At 47.6% G+C, this 17,605-nt stretch overlaps 3 protein-coding genes across 3 annotated transcripts; 1 reads left to right on the forward strand and 2 right to left on the reverse strand.

The window, feature by feature from the left end:
- Window positions 1-2,407: 2,407 nt before the first annotated feature.
- Window positions 2,408-3,887, forward strand: PSV08DRAFT_409213 (uncharacterized protein; the record flags this gene model as incomplete). The annotated part of the gene is made up of 4 exons (XM_014219571.1): window positions 2,408-2,856; window positions 2,904-2,974; window positions 3,030-3,444; window positions 3,496-3,887. The coding sequence occupies exons 1-4, from the start codon at window positions 2,562-2,564 to the stop codon at window positions 3,885-3,887; spliced, it is 1,173 nt and encodes a 390-aa protein (XP_014075046.1). The 5' UTR covers window positions 2,408-2,561.
- A 1,175-nt stretch (window positions 3,888-5,062) lies between these two features.
- On the reverse strand, window positions 5,063-6,610 carry PSV08DRAFT_350658 (uncharacterized protein; the record flags this gene model as incomplete). Its single annotated transcript, XM_014219572.2, has 1 exon — window positions 5,063-6,610. The coding sequence occupies one exon, from the start codon at window positions 6,608-6,610 to the stop codon at window positions 5,063-5,065; it is 1,548 nt and encodes a 515-aa protein (XP_014075047.2).
- Window positions 6,611-7,747: 1,137 nt separating this feature from the next.
- Window positions 7,748-10,032, reverse strand: PSV08DRAFT_179047 (uncharacterized protein; the record flags this gene model as incomplete). Its single annotated transcript, XM_014219573.1, has 4 exons — window positions 7,748-8,411; window positions 8,514-9,057; window positions 9,132-9,243; window positions 9,937-10,032. The coding sequence occupies 4 exons, from the start codon at window positions 10,030-10,032 to the stop codon at window positions 7,748-7,750; spliced, it is 1,416 nt and encodes a 471-aa protein (XP_014075048.1).
- Window positions 10,033-17,605: the final 7,573 nt, after the last annotated feature.

Raw genomic sequence — 17,605 nt, forward strand, 5'->3', positions numbered from 1 at the left:
CTCGCAGGGTTCCTCTTACGTCACTGGACGGTCTGAACGCTGATAGCCGTTCCCAAGAGATGCAAAAGATGTTTTTAGATGAAGCATGTTGATCACACGATGTTGTTCTTGTGGTGAACGTGGAATATAAGTATGCGATAGTTTTCCCAGCAGGTGTCATGCTCTCGAGGGAATAGTGGGTGGCAGCGTTTCAGGTATAGTTACAATGCGAACCCCGCAATACGAACCCCGCAAATCTCGTAGGGACATCGGAGATTGCACCCCGGTCATAGCTTCGATGTTCCGATACATAGTTGAGAATAAATAATCCACAAATCATCATTTGCTGATAGAGATGAATAGTACTCCGCATCTACAAGACTCTCCCGTGTAAGGCAAAGTAAAGTCGTCTCTGAGGTTCAACATAATTCGATCGGTGATTTATCAAATGGGTCTTACTGGTACGACGAAGCGAACAATGTCGGGAGAGGGGATATATGCATACTAGTACCGAAAACTCACGTTCAGTAAAGGCGCGGCCCCTGTCTAGAGCTACCGTTGCTGACACTCACTTGGCCATATGTGTCATTCATCGTCTTGCACAATCTTCATGATCTTATTTAAATGCTTGAATCCACCCCATGGGATGGTTTGTGCATGCGCTCGTGCGTACAAAATTCGTAATAGGCCCGAATATCATGACAGTGAGATCCCAAGAACAAAGATGGTAGCAGAGTAGGCGGAGCTTCTGCTTGTTAACAAGCATGACAATACACTTTTACTGCTTTGGGCATTGAGACAGTGGACGCGGTAGACGATGGGTGGAATGCCTGTCGGTGCAATGGAGAGAGTTACTGAGCAGTAAGAGGCGGGTTGAGCGAAGAGGACTGTGTGTGTGTGTGTGTGTGTGTGTGTGTGTGTGTGTGTGTGTGTGAAACAGGTAGAAAACAGCTATTAATTGATACTCACTAGCCATGGTGAGATTTAGAGTGTCGGATCCTTCGAACTGACGACAGTACTTTGACGGTGGATGTATGATTAGAAGGTGATGAAGAGGATGGCCATAAGCAAGCTGCTTGGAGTGATTGAGATGACGGCCAGAGAATTCTACTGTAGACTGCAATTTTGAAGAAGAGCCCTAGAATGGCGATAAGTCTTGTAGTTAAGTTCGATTACTTGTTGGGTCACCTATCTTATAGCTCTTGTTAGCTAGTGGTTGCAGCCGTGAGAGCTCTGACATGCTCTGCATAAGCCGTCTAGCTACACATTGGAAATTATTGCCGCCATTTTATTCTTCTTCCCTGATCGTGAGGCAAGGGGCTCCTTGAATACGCTTTACCTATCTAGTTGGGGCGATACAGTAGCTTTTAAACATTGTCCGCTGGTCTTTGCTTGATCGAATCTAAGGCATATTAGTTTGTATGCAGCGGGCAGCTTACTTGCTACCCGCAAAGACCTGAGTGTCTAGGTCGTGGGTGTTTCTGCCCTATTATCACCATGCCTTGCTAAAGGTGAGCTAGTCTGAAGTTACATAAGCTGGGGTATGGCCCACTGATCCCCGCATTCAGCACGTATCTTACTGAATTGAGAGATGGTATTAACGCATCGTGCCCCACTGTTCGAGTACGCGCACTAAGCCATCTTTCGTGAGAGTATGAGAGACCGAGCAGTGTCGAATGCTCCCTTACCTAGGGTTGACTTGGGGTCTAGATCAGCATCGGCCTAACCCGAGAATACCAGCTCTTTAGTATACAGTATGGAGATATTTGTGCTACCTATATCGTAGCATCATAAGAAACGGCTTGATCGATGTATATGACCTTCTTGGATCACTGATAAAAGTTGCATGAATTTTGGCATGATTCTAGCTCTTATTCAGCACTCCCATGATTCTGCAAAGCCCTAACGCTAAGCCGAACAGGATTTAGCTCTGGAATGGACGGCATTCCAGAACCAAAGTAGGGTGCGGTTTGACTGACTTTAGGTTGTCACCTGGACAAAATCAATTCTGCTTCGCTCATCAAACTTTTTTGCGAAAATTAACAAGATTCTTTAGATACATCGTCCCTTTCCAGTGCTGCATGTTGCGCCGCGTAATTGTCGAGTCAATTTTTGGAATCTCTGAATCGTGATACCAAGCCTTCGCAGATCGTGCCTTTTAGCGTGCCACTAGCGCGACTTCTAAACCAGACGATTTTCATTGCCGGAAGATGCGCTAGCACAGTTTGCAACATTTCTCCGAAAAGTGGCTTGCCCTTGCGTAGTGCGACATGATTTACAGTAGCGCATGTTCAGAAACTTGAATTGCCGTGAGCGGACCGTGGTCTAGCGAGAAATAGTTCCACAGTCTGACATATGGGTACGACAAAATCATGTAGTGTGCTCGAGAGTCATTGTTAGGGAGTGTTCTAGCAGACAGCCTAGAATCCAGCGCCTGACCCGAGCCGTCTCCCCTTATCAAGCCAACTCCTGAACACTTCTTCTAAAGGTTTCCAGCTGCTCAGATGAAACAAATTTTCCTCGTCACTCTCACGCTCTCTTTAACCCTCCGAAAGTAACGCCATCCCCTGCCACATGTCAAAATGATCAATGCTGCTGGTCTTCTGCGTGAAACCCATGCCCTGGTTAGTCGCGCGGGTGGCATTCATGTCCCTCCAGAAGTAATCGCCAGTTGGCCGACTCCCAACTACATCTCCCCAGTGCAAAGGACATGGGGCGCCCCAGTAGCTCTATCTATCTTGTTGGTGGTAACGCTTCTCGTCTATGCCGCCCGCATGTGGGCACGGCTGACCATGACCAAAAACGCTGGTGTCGATGATGTTCTTATAAGTATATCGATGATATTCTTGATCGCACTATCTATTTCGACAATTCTCGGTATGAGCAGCTGTATCAGTCATCTTGTGACAACTAACATCTTGAAGGCGTAACAATTTATGGCTTCCAATGGCATATGTGGGATCAAACACCGGCAACCAAAACTACCACAACTTACGTAAGACCAAGGTCAACTTTTCCCTTTTTTGATGAAGCTCATTGCAACTGTTTAGGTCACCATGGCAATCGAACTCAGTTACATGATTTCCACGACTCTCATAAAAATATCAATTTTGCTCTTCTACCGCCGGCTAACTGGATCTTTAACTAACCGGTTTATTTACCTAGTATGGATATGTATAGTAGCTTGCATTCTATACTTTGTTTCTTTTATCATCCTTATCTTTTTCGCCTGCTCTGTAGCTGTTGGACGAAAGGATTGTGCCGAAGAAGGACCATTGATAGTCTCTGTCACGACTGTTTCAACAGTACAAGACCTTGTTATCTGCCTTCTTCCTACTTTCCTTATTCGTAATCTTCAGATGCCCAAAACCCAGAAGCTTGCAGTCTGTGGTATCTTCGGCTTAGGTCTTGTGACTACAATATGCGGTATTATGAGATTATATTATTCAGTCTATCTTTACTATTGTAAGTATCCGTATACAGCGTTGTAGTATCATTCAACTTAACATAATCTAGTTACGTACGATGCGACATGGTACGCGTATTACGGCTGGATTTGGACCGTACTCGAAGCCGACCTAGCCTTAATCTGTGCGTCAGCTCCAGCACTTCGAGTCTTTTTCCGCCACTCTCTAGGCCTAATGTCTTCCCACACTGGTAATCCGCGATCTGGCGCTAACAAAACATCCCCTGGCATTCTGTCAAATCGAGCAACCCACTCAGGACCCTTAACACGGAATGATGGCAGCAAAGATCTGGAGTCTAAAGGAGACAACATTTACTTAGACAGTATATTAGTCGAGCGGGGTTTGAGCAGCACAACCCAAGAGAGGGATGATGCAAGCCAGAAGAGCGATTCCAGCACCCGGAACCTTACAACTATAATTCATGGGCCTATGTCGAAGTAATAAGGCCAAAACTTTTCTGTCAAACGCTACAGCAATCTTGAAATCGAATTATGTTCTCTCAAAAAAGTATGCGCATAATAGAAAAGCCGAAACGAAAGCTGCCACCGTGATGACTGCAGAGTGATGAAATTTTGATTGCCAAACTGCTCTCTAGCTGTCAAGTACAGACATTTTCAACGTTTCTATCAATCGATTTTGTGCCTTTGAAATGTAGTATGTATGTAGTTCGGGACAAGAGTTACTGATCCCCACTTCTAAATTCCAGTACCTACTAACATTTAACTAAAATGTGCCTCAAACTGCTTTTCAGCGCTGATATCGATCTCTAAGACCATCCCGAGCCAGCTATTGGGTTGAAGAGCAGCTAGCGCACTGGTATCAACATGGACACCATACTAATTATAGCTGCGCGAAATTTATACTACTGTGTATCTGTAGTCAAGTGTGTAGAGCGTCACTCCTAGCCTTCATACAGTCTCCTATAGGGCTTGCTCGTCAGACTTTATGTAGTTGAAATAGGTTCTCCTAAGTAATCACAGCATGAGATGCTTGCGGCATATCAATAGATAGACCAATTAGATTACAATCATCTGTTGAATCTAGGGTAGGGAGAAGTACAGCACTACTCGGCTTGTATCATCGCGACTGCCAGAGTACGAAAAAGGACAATGGTACTTTTATAAGACTCTGAGTAGCAAATCGCGAACTGATGCCATGTATATGCTTGTTGATTAAATAGCTACCTATAATTTCCTAGCTGATCTTTACCTATAATGCATCAATAGCAAGCTTCTTAAATAACTTCTAACATCAATGTACGAAAGGTTGGAGACTTTTAACCTAATTCTACTTCTAGTCTTAGACTGTAGTGTGCATGATCGAGTTTCTTTGCTGAAAAACTTTGAGTCTTTATATTAACTCCATACAAAACGTTTTAGTAATAGAAGAAAAGCTGAACTTGAATCACAACGGTTTGCGCTACACAATAAGTCAGTCATAATCTGTTTCATCTTTCTAGCGGATTAACTCCCTCAATATCTCAATCCCGCATTTCATCTAATCTACACTGTTACAATTCAATCTAATATCTCTATTTGTGGAAATACGAGGGGCTTGTCAGTCTATTTGCAACCAGAAAATCAACAACTCATCGATTCCTCATTCAAACCAAAAAGTCAACCCGCAAAATTCCAGCACTGGGACTGGAAGATAGGAGCATTAAGATTGTACAGTGTTCTGGTATAGATGAATCCAATATAGGCATTGACATCCATGTTGAAGGTGCTTGCGAACCAAGCGCCGTTGGGGCAGGTAGCCGTGTCTGGTTTAGTGAAGGTAACACCTGAACTACTGGCATAGGCAAAACTGAGGTCAGCAGAGAAAGCGTTGATAATCTGAGGCTTGACGTCAATTCCGGTGGTCAGGTCAATGACGCCTTTGAAAACGCGGATACCCAGAGCAAGGTTCAAATCAAGATACGGGTTGAGCTGTAGTGACACCTCGGCGTTGACATCGGAGGAGACGGAGGTTTCGGGCTTCCAACCACTAGTTGAGGTCTTGTTGGTGTCAAGTAGATTCAGGTGAACCTGGCCATTGATAATCTCGCTGTGGACACCGAGGCTTGCATTGACAGTACCTGATGCTGCGAACTCGACACCAAGGCCAAATTGTGCGATGGGGCCGACGTCGAGAATTCCGGGAATGCTAAAAGCTGAGACAGACGCAGAGAGCGGCTCATAGTTGTAGATGTTGGAAGAGTAGGAAGCAGTGACGGATGTAGATACGTTGAGGTTCACGAGACCGGAATAATCGACGTCAAGATACATCTTACTGGGCTTGAACTTCAGGAAGTTGAAACGGAAGCCGCCCTTGATACGGATATTGCTCTGGAACTTCGCTTGATCGACTACAATCTTGAGATTTTCCGTATCGATGAGGGTGCCGTTAATCTCGCCGCCGATTGACGCCTGAAGGTCGCGTTTGGCAGGAGCCGTGGTGGTATCAAATTCAACAACGGCATCCTCACTTTGCTCGTCAAGGGCAGAGCGCAGGCCAGAAGCAGTGGCAGTGCGAGAAGCCTCGTCAAATTTAAGGCCAGAGATGGTGTAGAAACCACGCTCGTCGGCGGTGTTGCAGCCGCCATCGGGAGAGTAAGTAATGATGATGAAGTTAGACTTAGGCCACGCGGCAAAGGCAGCTGTGACAGCAGCAGTGTCGCTAAAGGTCATGGACACAACGGCGTCAGTGCACTTGACGGAGGCGATTCCGGCGACTTCTTCCAACACCACGGTAGGCTGCTTCATGGCAACGTCAACCAAGGCCGACATGCCCTCAGCAGCATACCCGAGGACAATTTCCTTGGCCGGCACCATGGCTTCTTGTCTGGCCTGAAGGCTGCTGGCAAGACCGGACTTGAGAGCTTGAGGACGCGGGATTGGCTTCAAGATAACTGGAGGTCCAGTTTTACCATCTGTTTGTCGGGCTTCGAGATCTTTGAGATGCCCGGGCTTGATTCCAGGCCTGCGAATAGGCTTTAGAATTGCAGAGGGTGCTTGACCTGGTGCCCGTGTCGCATCGACACTGTTCAGAAGAGACGGCCTGAGTCCATCGAGTCGCTGGACAGGACGAAGAACAACGTTGTTGTCATTACTGGGCAATACCGCAGCGCTGGTGAACCCAGCGAATGCGGCGATTAAACAATGCAAAGAAGTAGAGGTCTTCATGGCTGCTGTAAAATGATAGTACTTTGAGCGAGAGGCAAGCAGAACGGAACTGCAACGATGATCAACAGAAGCGAATGACTGCGATCGTGGAAACAAAAAGAGGGTGTTAAAGGAAAGAGTGGATGGTGTGGGGTGAGGAGAAAAAGTTGAGTTAAGAAAAGGTGAGAGCTTTATAGCATGCTATAGCGTGCATTGTGGTGTTCTTTCGATGAGTTTGAGTCGTGCATTGAGCTGAATACCAAGCGCTGTCATTGCGATGCCAACCGTCTGGTGGTATTTTGCAGAATTTGAAGGTGCTCGTCGATTCTTGACTCATGTAACCCTGGCATCGAGGTGTGAATGTGAATGCTAAGGTAGAAGTTGGTCACAGATAGTGTAAACCCCTGTCGGCCGTAGTTATGCCTTTGTTTGGACATGCGCCATGCCATGACAGCTACTACTGACAGTATTTACGTGGGGGTTGAACACCCTTAAAATAGCAAACTCTGCCGAAATAACCGATGCGCATGGTTTCTTCTTGAATATGAAGTGTGCGAAGATACCCAATGTTCAAATTTTTCTCGCTTTGTACTCACTTGCGCCTGAAGTTAGAATGAAGAAACTGTGATTGAAGCCACTCGTTGCCTACATAAGACACCAGTAGCGGTACCATCACCTGGTTTTACAACCTGCATTGACCTGCCTGACTATGAAGTCCTGAGCTACTAAGGGTAGCTAATTTCAGCCATGGCAGCTTCAGCTGAGTAAGTCATCTATCGCGATCCCTTTCCAAGCCACTTCGCACATGACCGTACACTGAAGCTTGAAGGAAGGAATCTGGGGCTAGTAATTTAAAATCTAAAACCTTAGCGTCTACAGGAAACCACAGTTCATCGACGCAATACCGTAATAGCCGGCAAAATGCGCGGGCCAGCGCAATGCACACCTGGAACACGAAAATCAACAGTGAAAATGCAGTTATACAGCAACATTTTATAGCTACAATGATGAGATTTTCGGAGGTAAGCTTTACAGACTGTATATAGGTTGAAGTAATATATCTAAGTCCAGTACTATCTAAAGCAATGTTGTAGAATAGAAGTTTCGTAAAGCACTGATGCCAATTAGTCTCGTCTTGCCCTTCCGCACTAGTTAAGATCAGTCGCCATTTAGTAAATCCGCGATAACCTTGCCTTCTGCAATGTCCTTGTGGATCTCTTCAATTGTCCAAGGCTTGAAGAGGTGACCGGCTGGGGTGTTAGTATTCGGGAAAGATTGGCCTTCCAGCACGTGTGCCTGGGCCTGGCTGAACTTATCGTCAACATATGTCTCAGCATCATGTCGAAAGACCCATTTGGGGAACTTGAGCCGAATTTGTTTTGGATCCTTTCGGATGTTCTCCCAATCAGTTGCACCCATAAGCTGGGAATTCACGAATGCCATCTTTTGGACGCAGCTGGCTCGCCCATAGCGTAGCAAATTGTAAACACGGGCACCCAGCGGTCCATTCTTGGAAGCGCTATCGGTACACGCATGTCTCAGACAAGCCGCGAGCGTCACAGCGTCTTCAACCGCCAAGGTACCTCCGCTGACCGAGGATGGGACAGTGGTATGCGCTACATGTTCGACCTGTACCACTCTACCACTCTTCGATGTCCACTTAGGGCGCAAATTGCGCCAGAGTAAGGGCCAGTGCGTGATTGAGCCTTCAGGTGTCCAACTGACAAGACCTTGGATAGCGGGATGCCAATCTGAGACACGGTCCAGGACCGCTAATACCTCCTGCGAGCTGACATCTGGATCCCAAGATTCCTTTGGCTCACTGCCGCCTGGTAACAAGAACTGGTCCCGAAGCGTCAACCCCCAGGCAGCAAAATCTGGTGAGATCCGGATGCCAATGTGCATTCCTGGTCCCAGTCAGTACTCTTGTGAAGTTTCTTTTTTAGTGCGCTCGCCCCACTGCTTTTGGAAAGCGTCATTGCGCATCGCCAATTCGGTTGGAAAAGCTGTACGATATACTGACATGCCACTTGAACGTGTGGGTAGACGCTTGTCGGCGATAAGAAGTTCAGAGCTCGAGTGGTGGCCATCGGCCGCTATGACCAAATCGGCGGCATGTTGCACTCCTTCCTGTGTGAACACCCCACCCACTCCCACTGAGTCATCCTCGAAATACTTCTCGGCGCGCTGGCCGTACTGAATCCTGAGGCCTATCCGAGCGACTTGCCGAAGCAGCATCTCATGGAACTTCCGCCGTATCTGGAACGGTGCCACGAAAGGCAGGCCTCGACGCTCTTCAAGATACTCCGGATCGTTGTATATCGGCACCGAGGGCCCTAAAATCAACTCGCCGTAATGTCTGCGGTAATATGTCTCGCTCTCGCGGCTGTCTTCTGCCAGCTCCTTGCACATCTGTGGCCAATGCCGTAGTGTCCTTACGGCTGATGGTCCGAAGATAATGATGTCTCCTAGTCAACGCATATTTTTCAGGCTTGAACGTTGGTGCTATAAGTTATAAATGCGAAAAGACTGTAGTACTCACCCGCAAATACGGGATTCTCGCTTCGTTCCAAAATGCCTACGCCTTCATGGCCGTTACGCCAACACTCCAAAGCAGACATCAGCCCACCAGTACCAGCTCCGACTACAAGTACCTTGAGCCCAGTTTTTAGAAACCGAGAGGGCAACGATCAAAATCCGGAAACTATGTATCATCACTTCGTCTGTGCAAGGTAAGACTATTTCTAAACAGCCTCTATCCTGTGGATAAAAGGAAAAAAGAATGATGCAAAATGAGTTTATGGCCACCTCCCTACATTGCATGAGTGCAGCAGAGATGTAGAGGTGGTGGTAGAGGGTCGGCACTGGAGCAACTACAGCTCGGCTCCCTAGCTAAGCGTCACGTGAATGTCGTGCTTAGTGATGTTAACACCGCCAAGGGCCTAAGAGGTCGCAGATGATGTTACCTCTTCAGGCGGTAAAGGGAACGTAATTTACTTTGATGTCACATAAAGCCAGTGTGAAATGACTGATTAAGAATGGGGTTGAAGCACTGAGTGAGCGAATGGATGGGCTGGTAAACGTGGATGCTTATCTGATCAAAGAAACACTAGGTCAAGATCATTCGGTTAAGGAGGTAGATCCTGCTGTCTGATGCTGCAAACTGGATGTCAATTTGATCGGACATGCTCTATCGTCTAAATATGCGATCCCACACCTCTGCAAAACTAATTCAGGGAGCAATTCCAGTATATATTGTTTTTTTAAAAAAGAAAAAAGAAAGAAAGAAAGAAAGAGAGGGACAGAGTGCCGGAGGGGGACTAGCACGCAACTGGTGTCATACGAACCATGAGCGGCGGCCTAGCCCAAGTTGTGAAGAGTTTTTGATGTATCCAGTCCCTGGACTCCGGCAAGACCTCAATGTCAAATTCAAACACAACCATGGCTAAGACAAGTCGCATTTCAATCAAGGCAAGAGTACAAGCACGCGGTTAGCCAAAGGTTCCCAGGTTTTTTTGTGTATGTATGGCAAACCTATTTTCTGCCAATGCAGTTTCTCGGTCCAAAAAGAAACGGTTGTAGTAGGATGTCCCGTTTGTCATGGAACCATGCTGGCTGATCGGAATCGACAAATCTCTCTGGAGCAAACTCGTCGGGCCAGGCAGAGTTGTGAGGCGATCTGAATGCAGCGTATTGACTGATGCCGACCAAGGTATTGCCCGGGACGAAGTGGCCAGCAATAACTCCGCCTTCAGGTGTAACTAGGCCAGAGTACCACCCCATCTGCCCCGGAAGCCTTATCGCGACAAAGGACCGTCTACAGAATCAGAACATCCAGTTGATTATGCCGAAAATTTTATTCTGTTCAGTAGTAAATTTGGCTAGTCACATTGCTACGCAGGACACAACTTAACCAGGTAAGTACGCCCTACCCTGATTCAAAAACGTGCAAATGCAACGCGGATGAGATGCTGGTTCTCACCCGGTATAGTCTAGCGCGAATCAGTCTCTTAGTTTTCGCGTTTTAGTTCTAGCGTAACGTGTATGGCAAGCGAGCGGCGCAGGCAAGCGAGCGGCGCACCCCACCAAACTTGCGCACCTCCTTGAACTAAATATCTAATTACTCAACACTATCATACTCAAATAGCTTCAAATGAATTAGATATCTAGCTTGCTATCTAATCTCTTAAAAATAAACAGATTTAAGGAAATCGCCGTGCTGCTGCAGTCTATAATATAGCTGAAACGACGCTCCGCCGCCGACGCGCTAGTAAGCTTGCCCGACGCGATTACCAGCCCAACTTAAAGAAGCTTACTAAGCTAGAAGAGGAGGTAATAGTTAATTATATACTTAATCTTAACTTACATAGATTTGCGCCTACGTACGATGCTATACGCGATATAGCTAATAAGCTACTAGCTGCGCGCGGCGCTAGATAGGTTAGGTAGAAGTAGTTAGCTAACTTTATTAAGCATATAGATAGTCTTATAACGCGTTTTAATTAGATATATAATAGGTAGAGAGCTCTATATAAAGATTTAGTCTTAATTAAGAGCTAGTTTAAGCTTATAGAGTAGATAAAGGCTAAGTATAGTATCTATAACAAGGACGTCTATAACTTTAATAAAGCTAGCTTCTTAATAGGTAAAATTATAACTTAGCTTATCATTATAGTATTAGAGAGAAGAGGCTAGCTAAAGGCTATCTAGTGTTACAAGTAACAGGAAGGATCCTCTCCTTGACAAATGACGAGATGGCTGAAGGCCTAGGGACGTCCACGTCAAAAGGTAATGGGCATTGCGGGGCTCAGAGTCACGTGATGTGCCATCCCGCCAAGACAAGACATCCCGCCAAGCTTGGGATGGCAGTGGGCCTTGGGATGGCAGTCCATCCCAGACATCCCGCCAAGAGTGGAAAAGATGGGATGGACGGGATGGCAGGACTGGAAGCAATGAGGATATAAGGATGGATGGATTTCATTATTACTCTCGTTGTGGTCAACTCAAATTGTACTTTCTTACTAGTTACTTTAACTAGTTACTTTACTTAACAAGATTGCTACCTGTTAGTCTATAGCAATATAGATTAGGTATTTGTCGAACCTTTGTTACCTTCTACTAAAGCACCCCAATCCACTGTCTCGCCAGACAAACCTCACGGAGCTCTTCACCCCATCTCACTCGCCCTAACCCGGATCGAGCCTAGAGAAGTATTAGCACCTAACCCCGTGTAACACTTTGACCACCCACGGATTCAGTGGATTAGAAGATTAACAATAGGATACCCGATTAAGATTCAGGATGTCTCACAATCACTCTCAATCGCAGGCCGGTACCGGTGGACCAGTGCAAGGTCCCGGACCAGTGCCCAACCCAGCAATCGACGACGAGATGCTGACCCCGAGTGATGACGAAGAAGTGGACGAAGACGCGCACCACTTACGAGAACTGAGGAATCTTAGGTACCAGGCTAAGATCCAGGCGAAACTGATGGCCGACCTACAAGCCACAGTTCACCAGCTTACGAGCCAGCTAATGGCCACGCCAAACGAAAAACCTACAAAGAAACCCAAGATGGCTACACCAGAAAAGTACGACGGAAACCGCGACGGTTTGCGGACCTTCCTCACCAACATCGACCTATACTGCGGATACAACGATGTGCTCGACGACGAGGAAAAGATCCTCATAGCACACACCCACATGAAAGGGAAAGCAGCGATTTGGATGCAACCTCACGTGGAGGACTTCCTGGCCGATATCAAAGCCAAGGGGACAAGGGACGAGACGCGTACCTTGTTCAGCAGTTGGACGTACTTCAAGGAAGAAATGGGACGCATCTTCGGGGAAGTAGATGCCGAGGACCAGGCGGAAAAAGCACTGGAACGCCTGAAGCAGACCAAGTCAGTATCAGAATACACGACTCAGTTCAAGCAATACCAAGCCCGGATTGCTTGGGACGACGCAGCGCTTCGACGGAAATACGAAGCTGGTCTGAAGGAACACATCAAGGACGAACTTGTACACTACGAAAAGACAAAAGACCTGTACTCATTGATCGAATTGGCAACAAGAATCGACACTCGCCTATGGGAAAGAGAAAGCGAGAGGAGGGGACGCCGGACATGGCAACCCACTGCCAACACCCGACGATTTCGGAACAATAAGGATCACGACGGAGATACGTACATGACAGGCAAGGTACAAGACGGGTCCAAGGATAGGAATAGGAAACCCCGAGGAAAGTTTAACGACGGCCTTTCCACGGAAGAACGCAAGAAGCGTTACGACAGTAAGGCATGCCTCCGATGCGGCGAAGTAGGACACTTCCGCAGAGACTGCCCGAAGAACGAGTCAACCAAAAGGGTCCAGGAGACAGTACGAATGCTCCGCGCAGGGACACCTTATCCCGAACCGCTAGATACGGAAGACAACTTAAGCGACCAAGACTTGTATGAGGAAGCTCGACGCGAATCGGACGAGGCTTTCGAGATGGTACAAGAGGCCGTAGGGATTAAAGACATCAAATGGGACGAGCCACGACCAACCGACTGGAAGGTTGAAGGGACGGAAGTGCTCCGCCGCCTAAGAAACCACCAATGCTGGATTTGTGGACACCACAAGCACCAGGCTAACGATTGCGACGTCGCCGAACGAGTCACAATCACGGGTCCAAGGGCCGAAGACATTGGACGCCAGGCCATTACGGAACAACCCAGGTTCAAGGGACCTGATGACGAGGAGACGCCTCGGACGTTCAAGGAACGCATGGAACAACACGAGAAGCTGTGTTGGTACGATTGCACTGTCAGATGCGAATTCCACAAGAAGGACTGGGAGGACTGCAGGACTGACGAAGACAAGTGTTGTCATCCGCAGCTCTGGGCCGACGAATGTCTAGTTGACAATTGCCACCTCCACGAGCCAGAAAAAGAAAAAGCTTACAAGAGACTCCTATGGACGCAGTGCAGGAAGGGATGCCCCTTCCACCGACAACAGTTTGAGGTAGCCCAACAAGTGGACAACATCCACCATGGTACCTTATCATCGAACATTTGTGGAGCAACGGATTGCCCAACCCACAAGAACAAAAGGCCGGAGCCAAGGAAACGAGTTGCGAAGATGGAGATACCTCACCGCAACATTCATTGGAGCCATTGTTACGAGGACCGTTGCACAGACCACTACGACGCCAAGTACGGCGCAGGATATTTCCCTCAGGGTAGGAAGAAGTCGCAGAAAGGACGACCTTCCAAGCCAAAAAACTAGGATGCCACCAGGGACAGGGTCACGCTGGTGAAGGCAGTCCTAAAACGACCCTCAGGACGGTACAGGACACCGGTAGTCGAATGGAGTTAACCACGACTGTGTCTGTACATGGTCACGAATTGACCGCGTTCGTGGATAGCGGAGCTTCCAGAACACTGATCTCACCAAGAGTGGTGGAGAAATACGACTTACCCTATCGGAACCGAGAACAACCGATATAGATGATATCAGCCGAAGAGACTCCTGTAGCATACGGAGGCGGCGTGATAAGGCTCGAGACGGAGTTGTTGACGCTCGAAGTAGCGGACATCCGTAGCCGAATGAATATCAGCATCATGGATCTAGGACAGATGGACATGCTGATTGGTTATGACTGGCTGGATGCCCATAACCCTGCCATCGATTGGCAAAAGAAGACTATTCTCAGCCGAGAACCTGCGCGCAAGGTTGCTGGAGTACGACACGAGATACGCCCGATAAACCAGAGCTCACCCCAGGACGGGAGGTTTGGCAAGATCTCACCGCATAAGATCGCGAGAATCTATGCGAAGGACCCTCAGAGTGTAGGAGTCATTTGGATGCGACGGGTCGCGACCACGAAGGAAGGACCGGCACCACAGGATGCGACCACGAAGGACGATCCGCTGTTGGCGATACCAACTGAATACCGAACAAGAGAGTTCAAGGAACTGTTCGAGGAAAACGAAGCAACAGACTTAGCAGAACACCAGGATTAGGATCACGAGATCATCTTGGAGGAAGGAGCGAAGTTGAGCCCAGGAGGAATGTACCCTATAGCGCCCGAGCACGATGCTGAGCTGCGGGATTACCTCCAGAAAAACTTGAAAAAGGGATTCATCCGACCGGGATCAGGCCCGATGGCCTCACCCATCTTGTTCGTAAAGAAGCCTAACGGGAAGTGGCGACTATGTGTCGACTTCAGGAGGTTGAACAGCGTTACTCGGAAGAACCGATATCCCTTACCACTCATTACGGAGCTCATGGATCGACTCCAGGGGGCTAAGTGGTTTACAAAGTTCGACGTTCGGGAAGGATTTTACCGAATCAGAATCAAAGAAGGTCACGAGTAGATGACAGCGTTTAAAACGAAGTACGGACTCTTTAAGTACACGGTTATGCCGTTCAGATTGACGAATGCGCCGGCAACCTTTCAATCAGTCATTAACAACGCACTCCACGAATACCTCGGAATCTTTGTCACCGCGTATCTGGACGATGTACTAGTGTACTCCAGTGGGACACGCGAAGAACATGTTGAGCATGTTAAGAAGGTGTTACGAAAGCTTAAGGAATACAAGCTATACCTTCAACCAGGGAAATGTGAGTTTCACACTCAGGAGACGGAATTCCTCGGATTTATCATTTCAACCGAAGGCGTAAAGATGAACCCAAAAAAGATACAGACTGTACAGGAATGGCCAATACCCAAAACAGTCAAGGATGTTCAATCCTTTTTAGGATTTGCGAACTATTATCGAAAGTTCATTAGAGATTACTCGAAGATCTCAGCACCCCTTACGGAGATTACCAAGAAGGAAATAGGTTTCAAGTGGGAACAAGAACATCAGGAAGCCTTCGAGAAGCTCAGGCAGAAATTCCTAGAGGCGCCAGTACTCGAGATGTACAGCCCTCAACGACCAACTAGAGTTGAGACCAACGCGTCTGACTATGCACTCGGAGCTGTATTGTCACAGCAGTGCCCAGATAAGAAATGGAGACTAGTGTTCTACCATTCACGGAAGTTCTCAAGAGCAGAACTTAACTACGACGTTCACGATAAGGAGCTACTTAGAGTAGTTGATGCCTTTGAACAATAGGAGGTGTACCTGTTAGGACTCCCCGACACGATCGAAGTTTTTACCAATCACCAGAACTTAACAAGTTTCATAACGACCAAGAAACTCAACCGACGACAGGTCCGGTATGCTAAGATGTTAGCTCAGTTCGATTTCAAGATCACACACCGACCTAGAACGCTCAACGGAGCAGCCAACGCCCTAAGCAGAAGATCTGACCTACAGGAAGACGATCACAAGAAACCGCACGATGCGATGTTTAAGAGGATGCCTGATGGCACACTACGTTATAACCAGCCGGAACTAGCTAGAGTAGCCAAGGTGGCCGAGCAGGTAGAAACGCTACAGCAGGAATGGCAGCAGCGAGCAGCCAGCTGGCAGTTCGAGCCCGACGAAGCAGGCTCCGACGAACTATTAAACAACGAACGAGAGTACCGAGATATGGTTTCGAAGAATCGAATATATGTACCTCCACATATGAGATCGAGTCTCATACGGGAACTGCACGAGTCCTAGGAATATGGACACGTAGGAATCGAAGAGATGGTTAGACGACTAGCTAAGGTGTTTGCGATACCGCGCTTGCGAGCGAAGGTGCAGGAAATCCTAGGCAACTGTCTGGCATGTCACCAGAATAAGCCTAAGAGATATAAGCCCTATGGCCTGTTACAACCCTTACAGCCACCGTCTAGACTATGGACAAGTGTAATAATGGACTTTATAGTGAAGCTCCCGAGATCGTTAGAACTAGGGTTAGCTTGATTTTGTGACACAATCTTAGTAATCGTGGATCGATTGACTAAGGCTGCGAAATTTGTGCCTACGGAAGAGACTATTACGGCAGACGAATGCGCGTACGAAGTCACCAAAGCACTAGTGTCAGAGCATGGAATACCTGAAGAGTTCATCACCGATCGTGATAAACTGTTTACGTCTAAATACTGGAACACGTTCTTGGCAAAGTTAGGCGTTAAGAAGAAGCTTTCGACAAGCTTTCACCCGGAAACAGACGGCCAGACGGAAAGAACGAACCAGACATTAGAGCAGTACTTACGGATGTACGCCAACAAATTGCAAGACAACTGGGTAGAGTTGCTACCGACAGCGCAATTGGCCTACAATAGCACGAAATCCGCAACAACGAAGCATTCGCCGCACTACGCGAACTACGGATATGAGCCGGTTGCTCATCGAGATCCAAAAGATATTGAAAGTATCGCGGTAGGAGCAGACGACAAAGCGAAGCTTATGCGAGAATTGCACGAAGAATTGAGCAAGAACATAGCTCAACGGAACCTCACGACATCCAAAGCAGCGAATAAACTAAGGATTGAGGGACCAACCTTTAAGAAGGGGGACAAAGTTTTCTTGTCACGACAAAACCTGAAAACTAAACGACCATGCAGAAAATTGGACAACCTCCGAATGGGACCGTTCGAAATCCTAGAGGAAATAGGAAAAGTAAACTACAAGTTGAAACTCCCACAAGGCATGCGAATCCACCCTGTCTTTCATAAGAAACTCCTGGAACCAGCACCTCCAGATGCCGAGCTAGCAACGGACATAGAGCTCGAAGACGACGAGTACGAGGTCGAAGAAATCAAGGACCTGCGGAAAATCGGTAGTCAGTGGAAGTACTTGGCCAAGTGGCAAGGATGGCCGGATAGCCATAACACTTGGGAACCTGAAGGAAACCTGACGAACTGCAAGTCACTGATACGTGAGTACCATCGGAAACACCCACGGAAGCGAGAATGGGATTCTCGTAGGAAAGGAAGAAGTCAAGAGACAAAGGATCATGGGAAGAAGAGTAATCAGCCTGTAACCAGCCCGGGTCAGTCGAGGGTCCGGATAGCGATGGTCCGGTTGATGGAGGGTCCGTACCAGGGGCTGAGCCCCCCTCGGCCTTTTCTTTCGCACGACCCTGGAA

Source organism: Bipolaris maydis, assembly GCF_028858645.1.
Source record: "Bipolaris maydis strain C4 unplaced genomic scaffold PSV08scaffold_6, whole genome shotgun sequence".
Classification (NCBI taxonomy): domain Eukaryota; kingdom Fungi; phylum Ascomycota; class Dothideomycetes; order Pleosporales; family Pleosporaceae; genus Bipolaris; species Bipolaris maydis.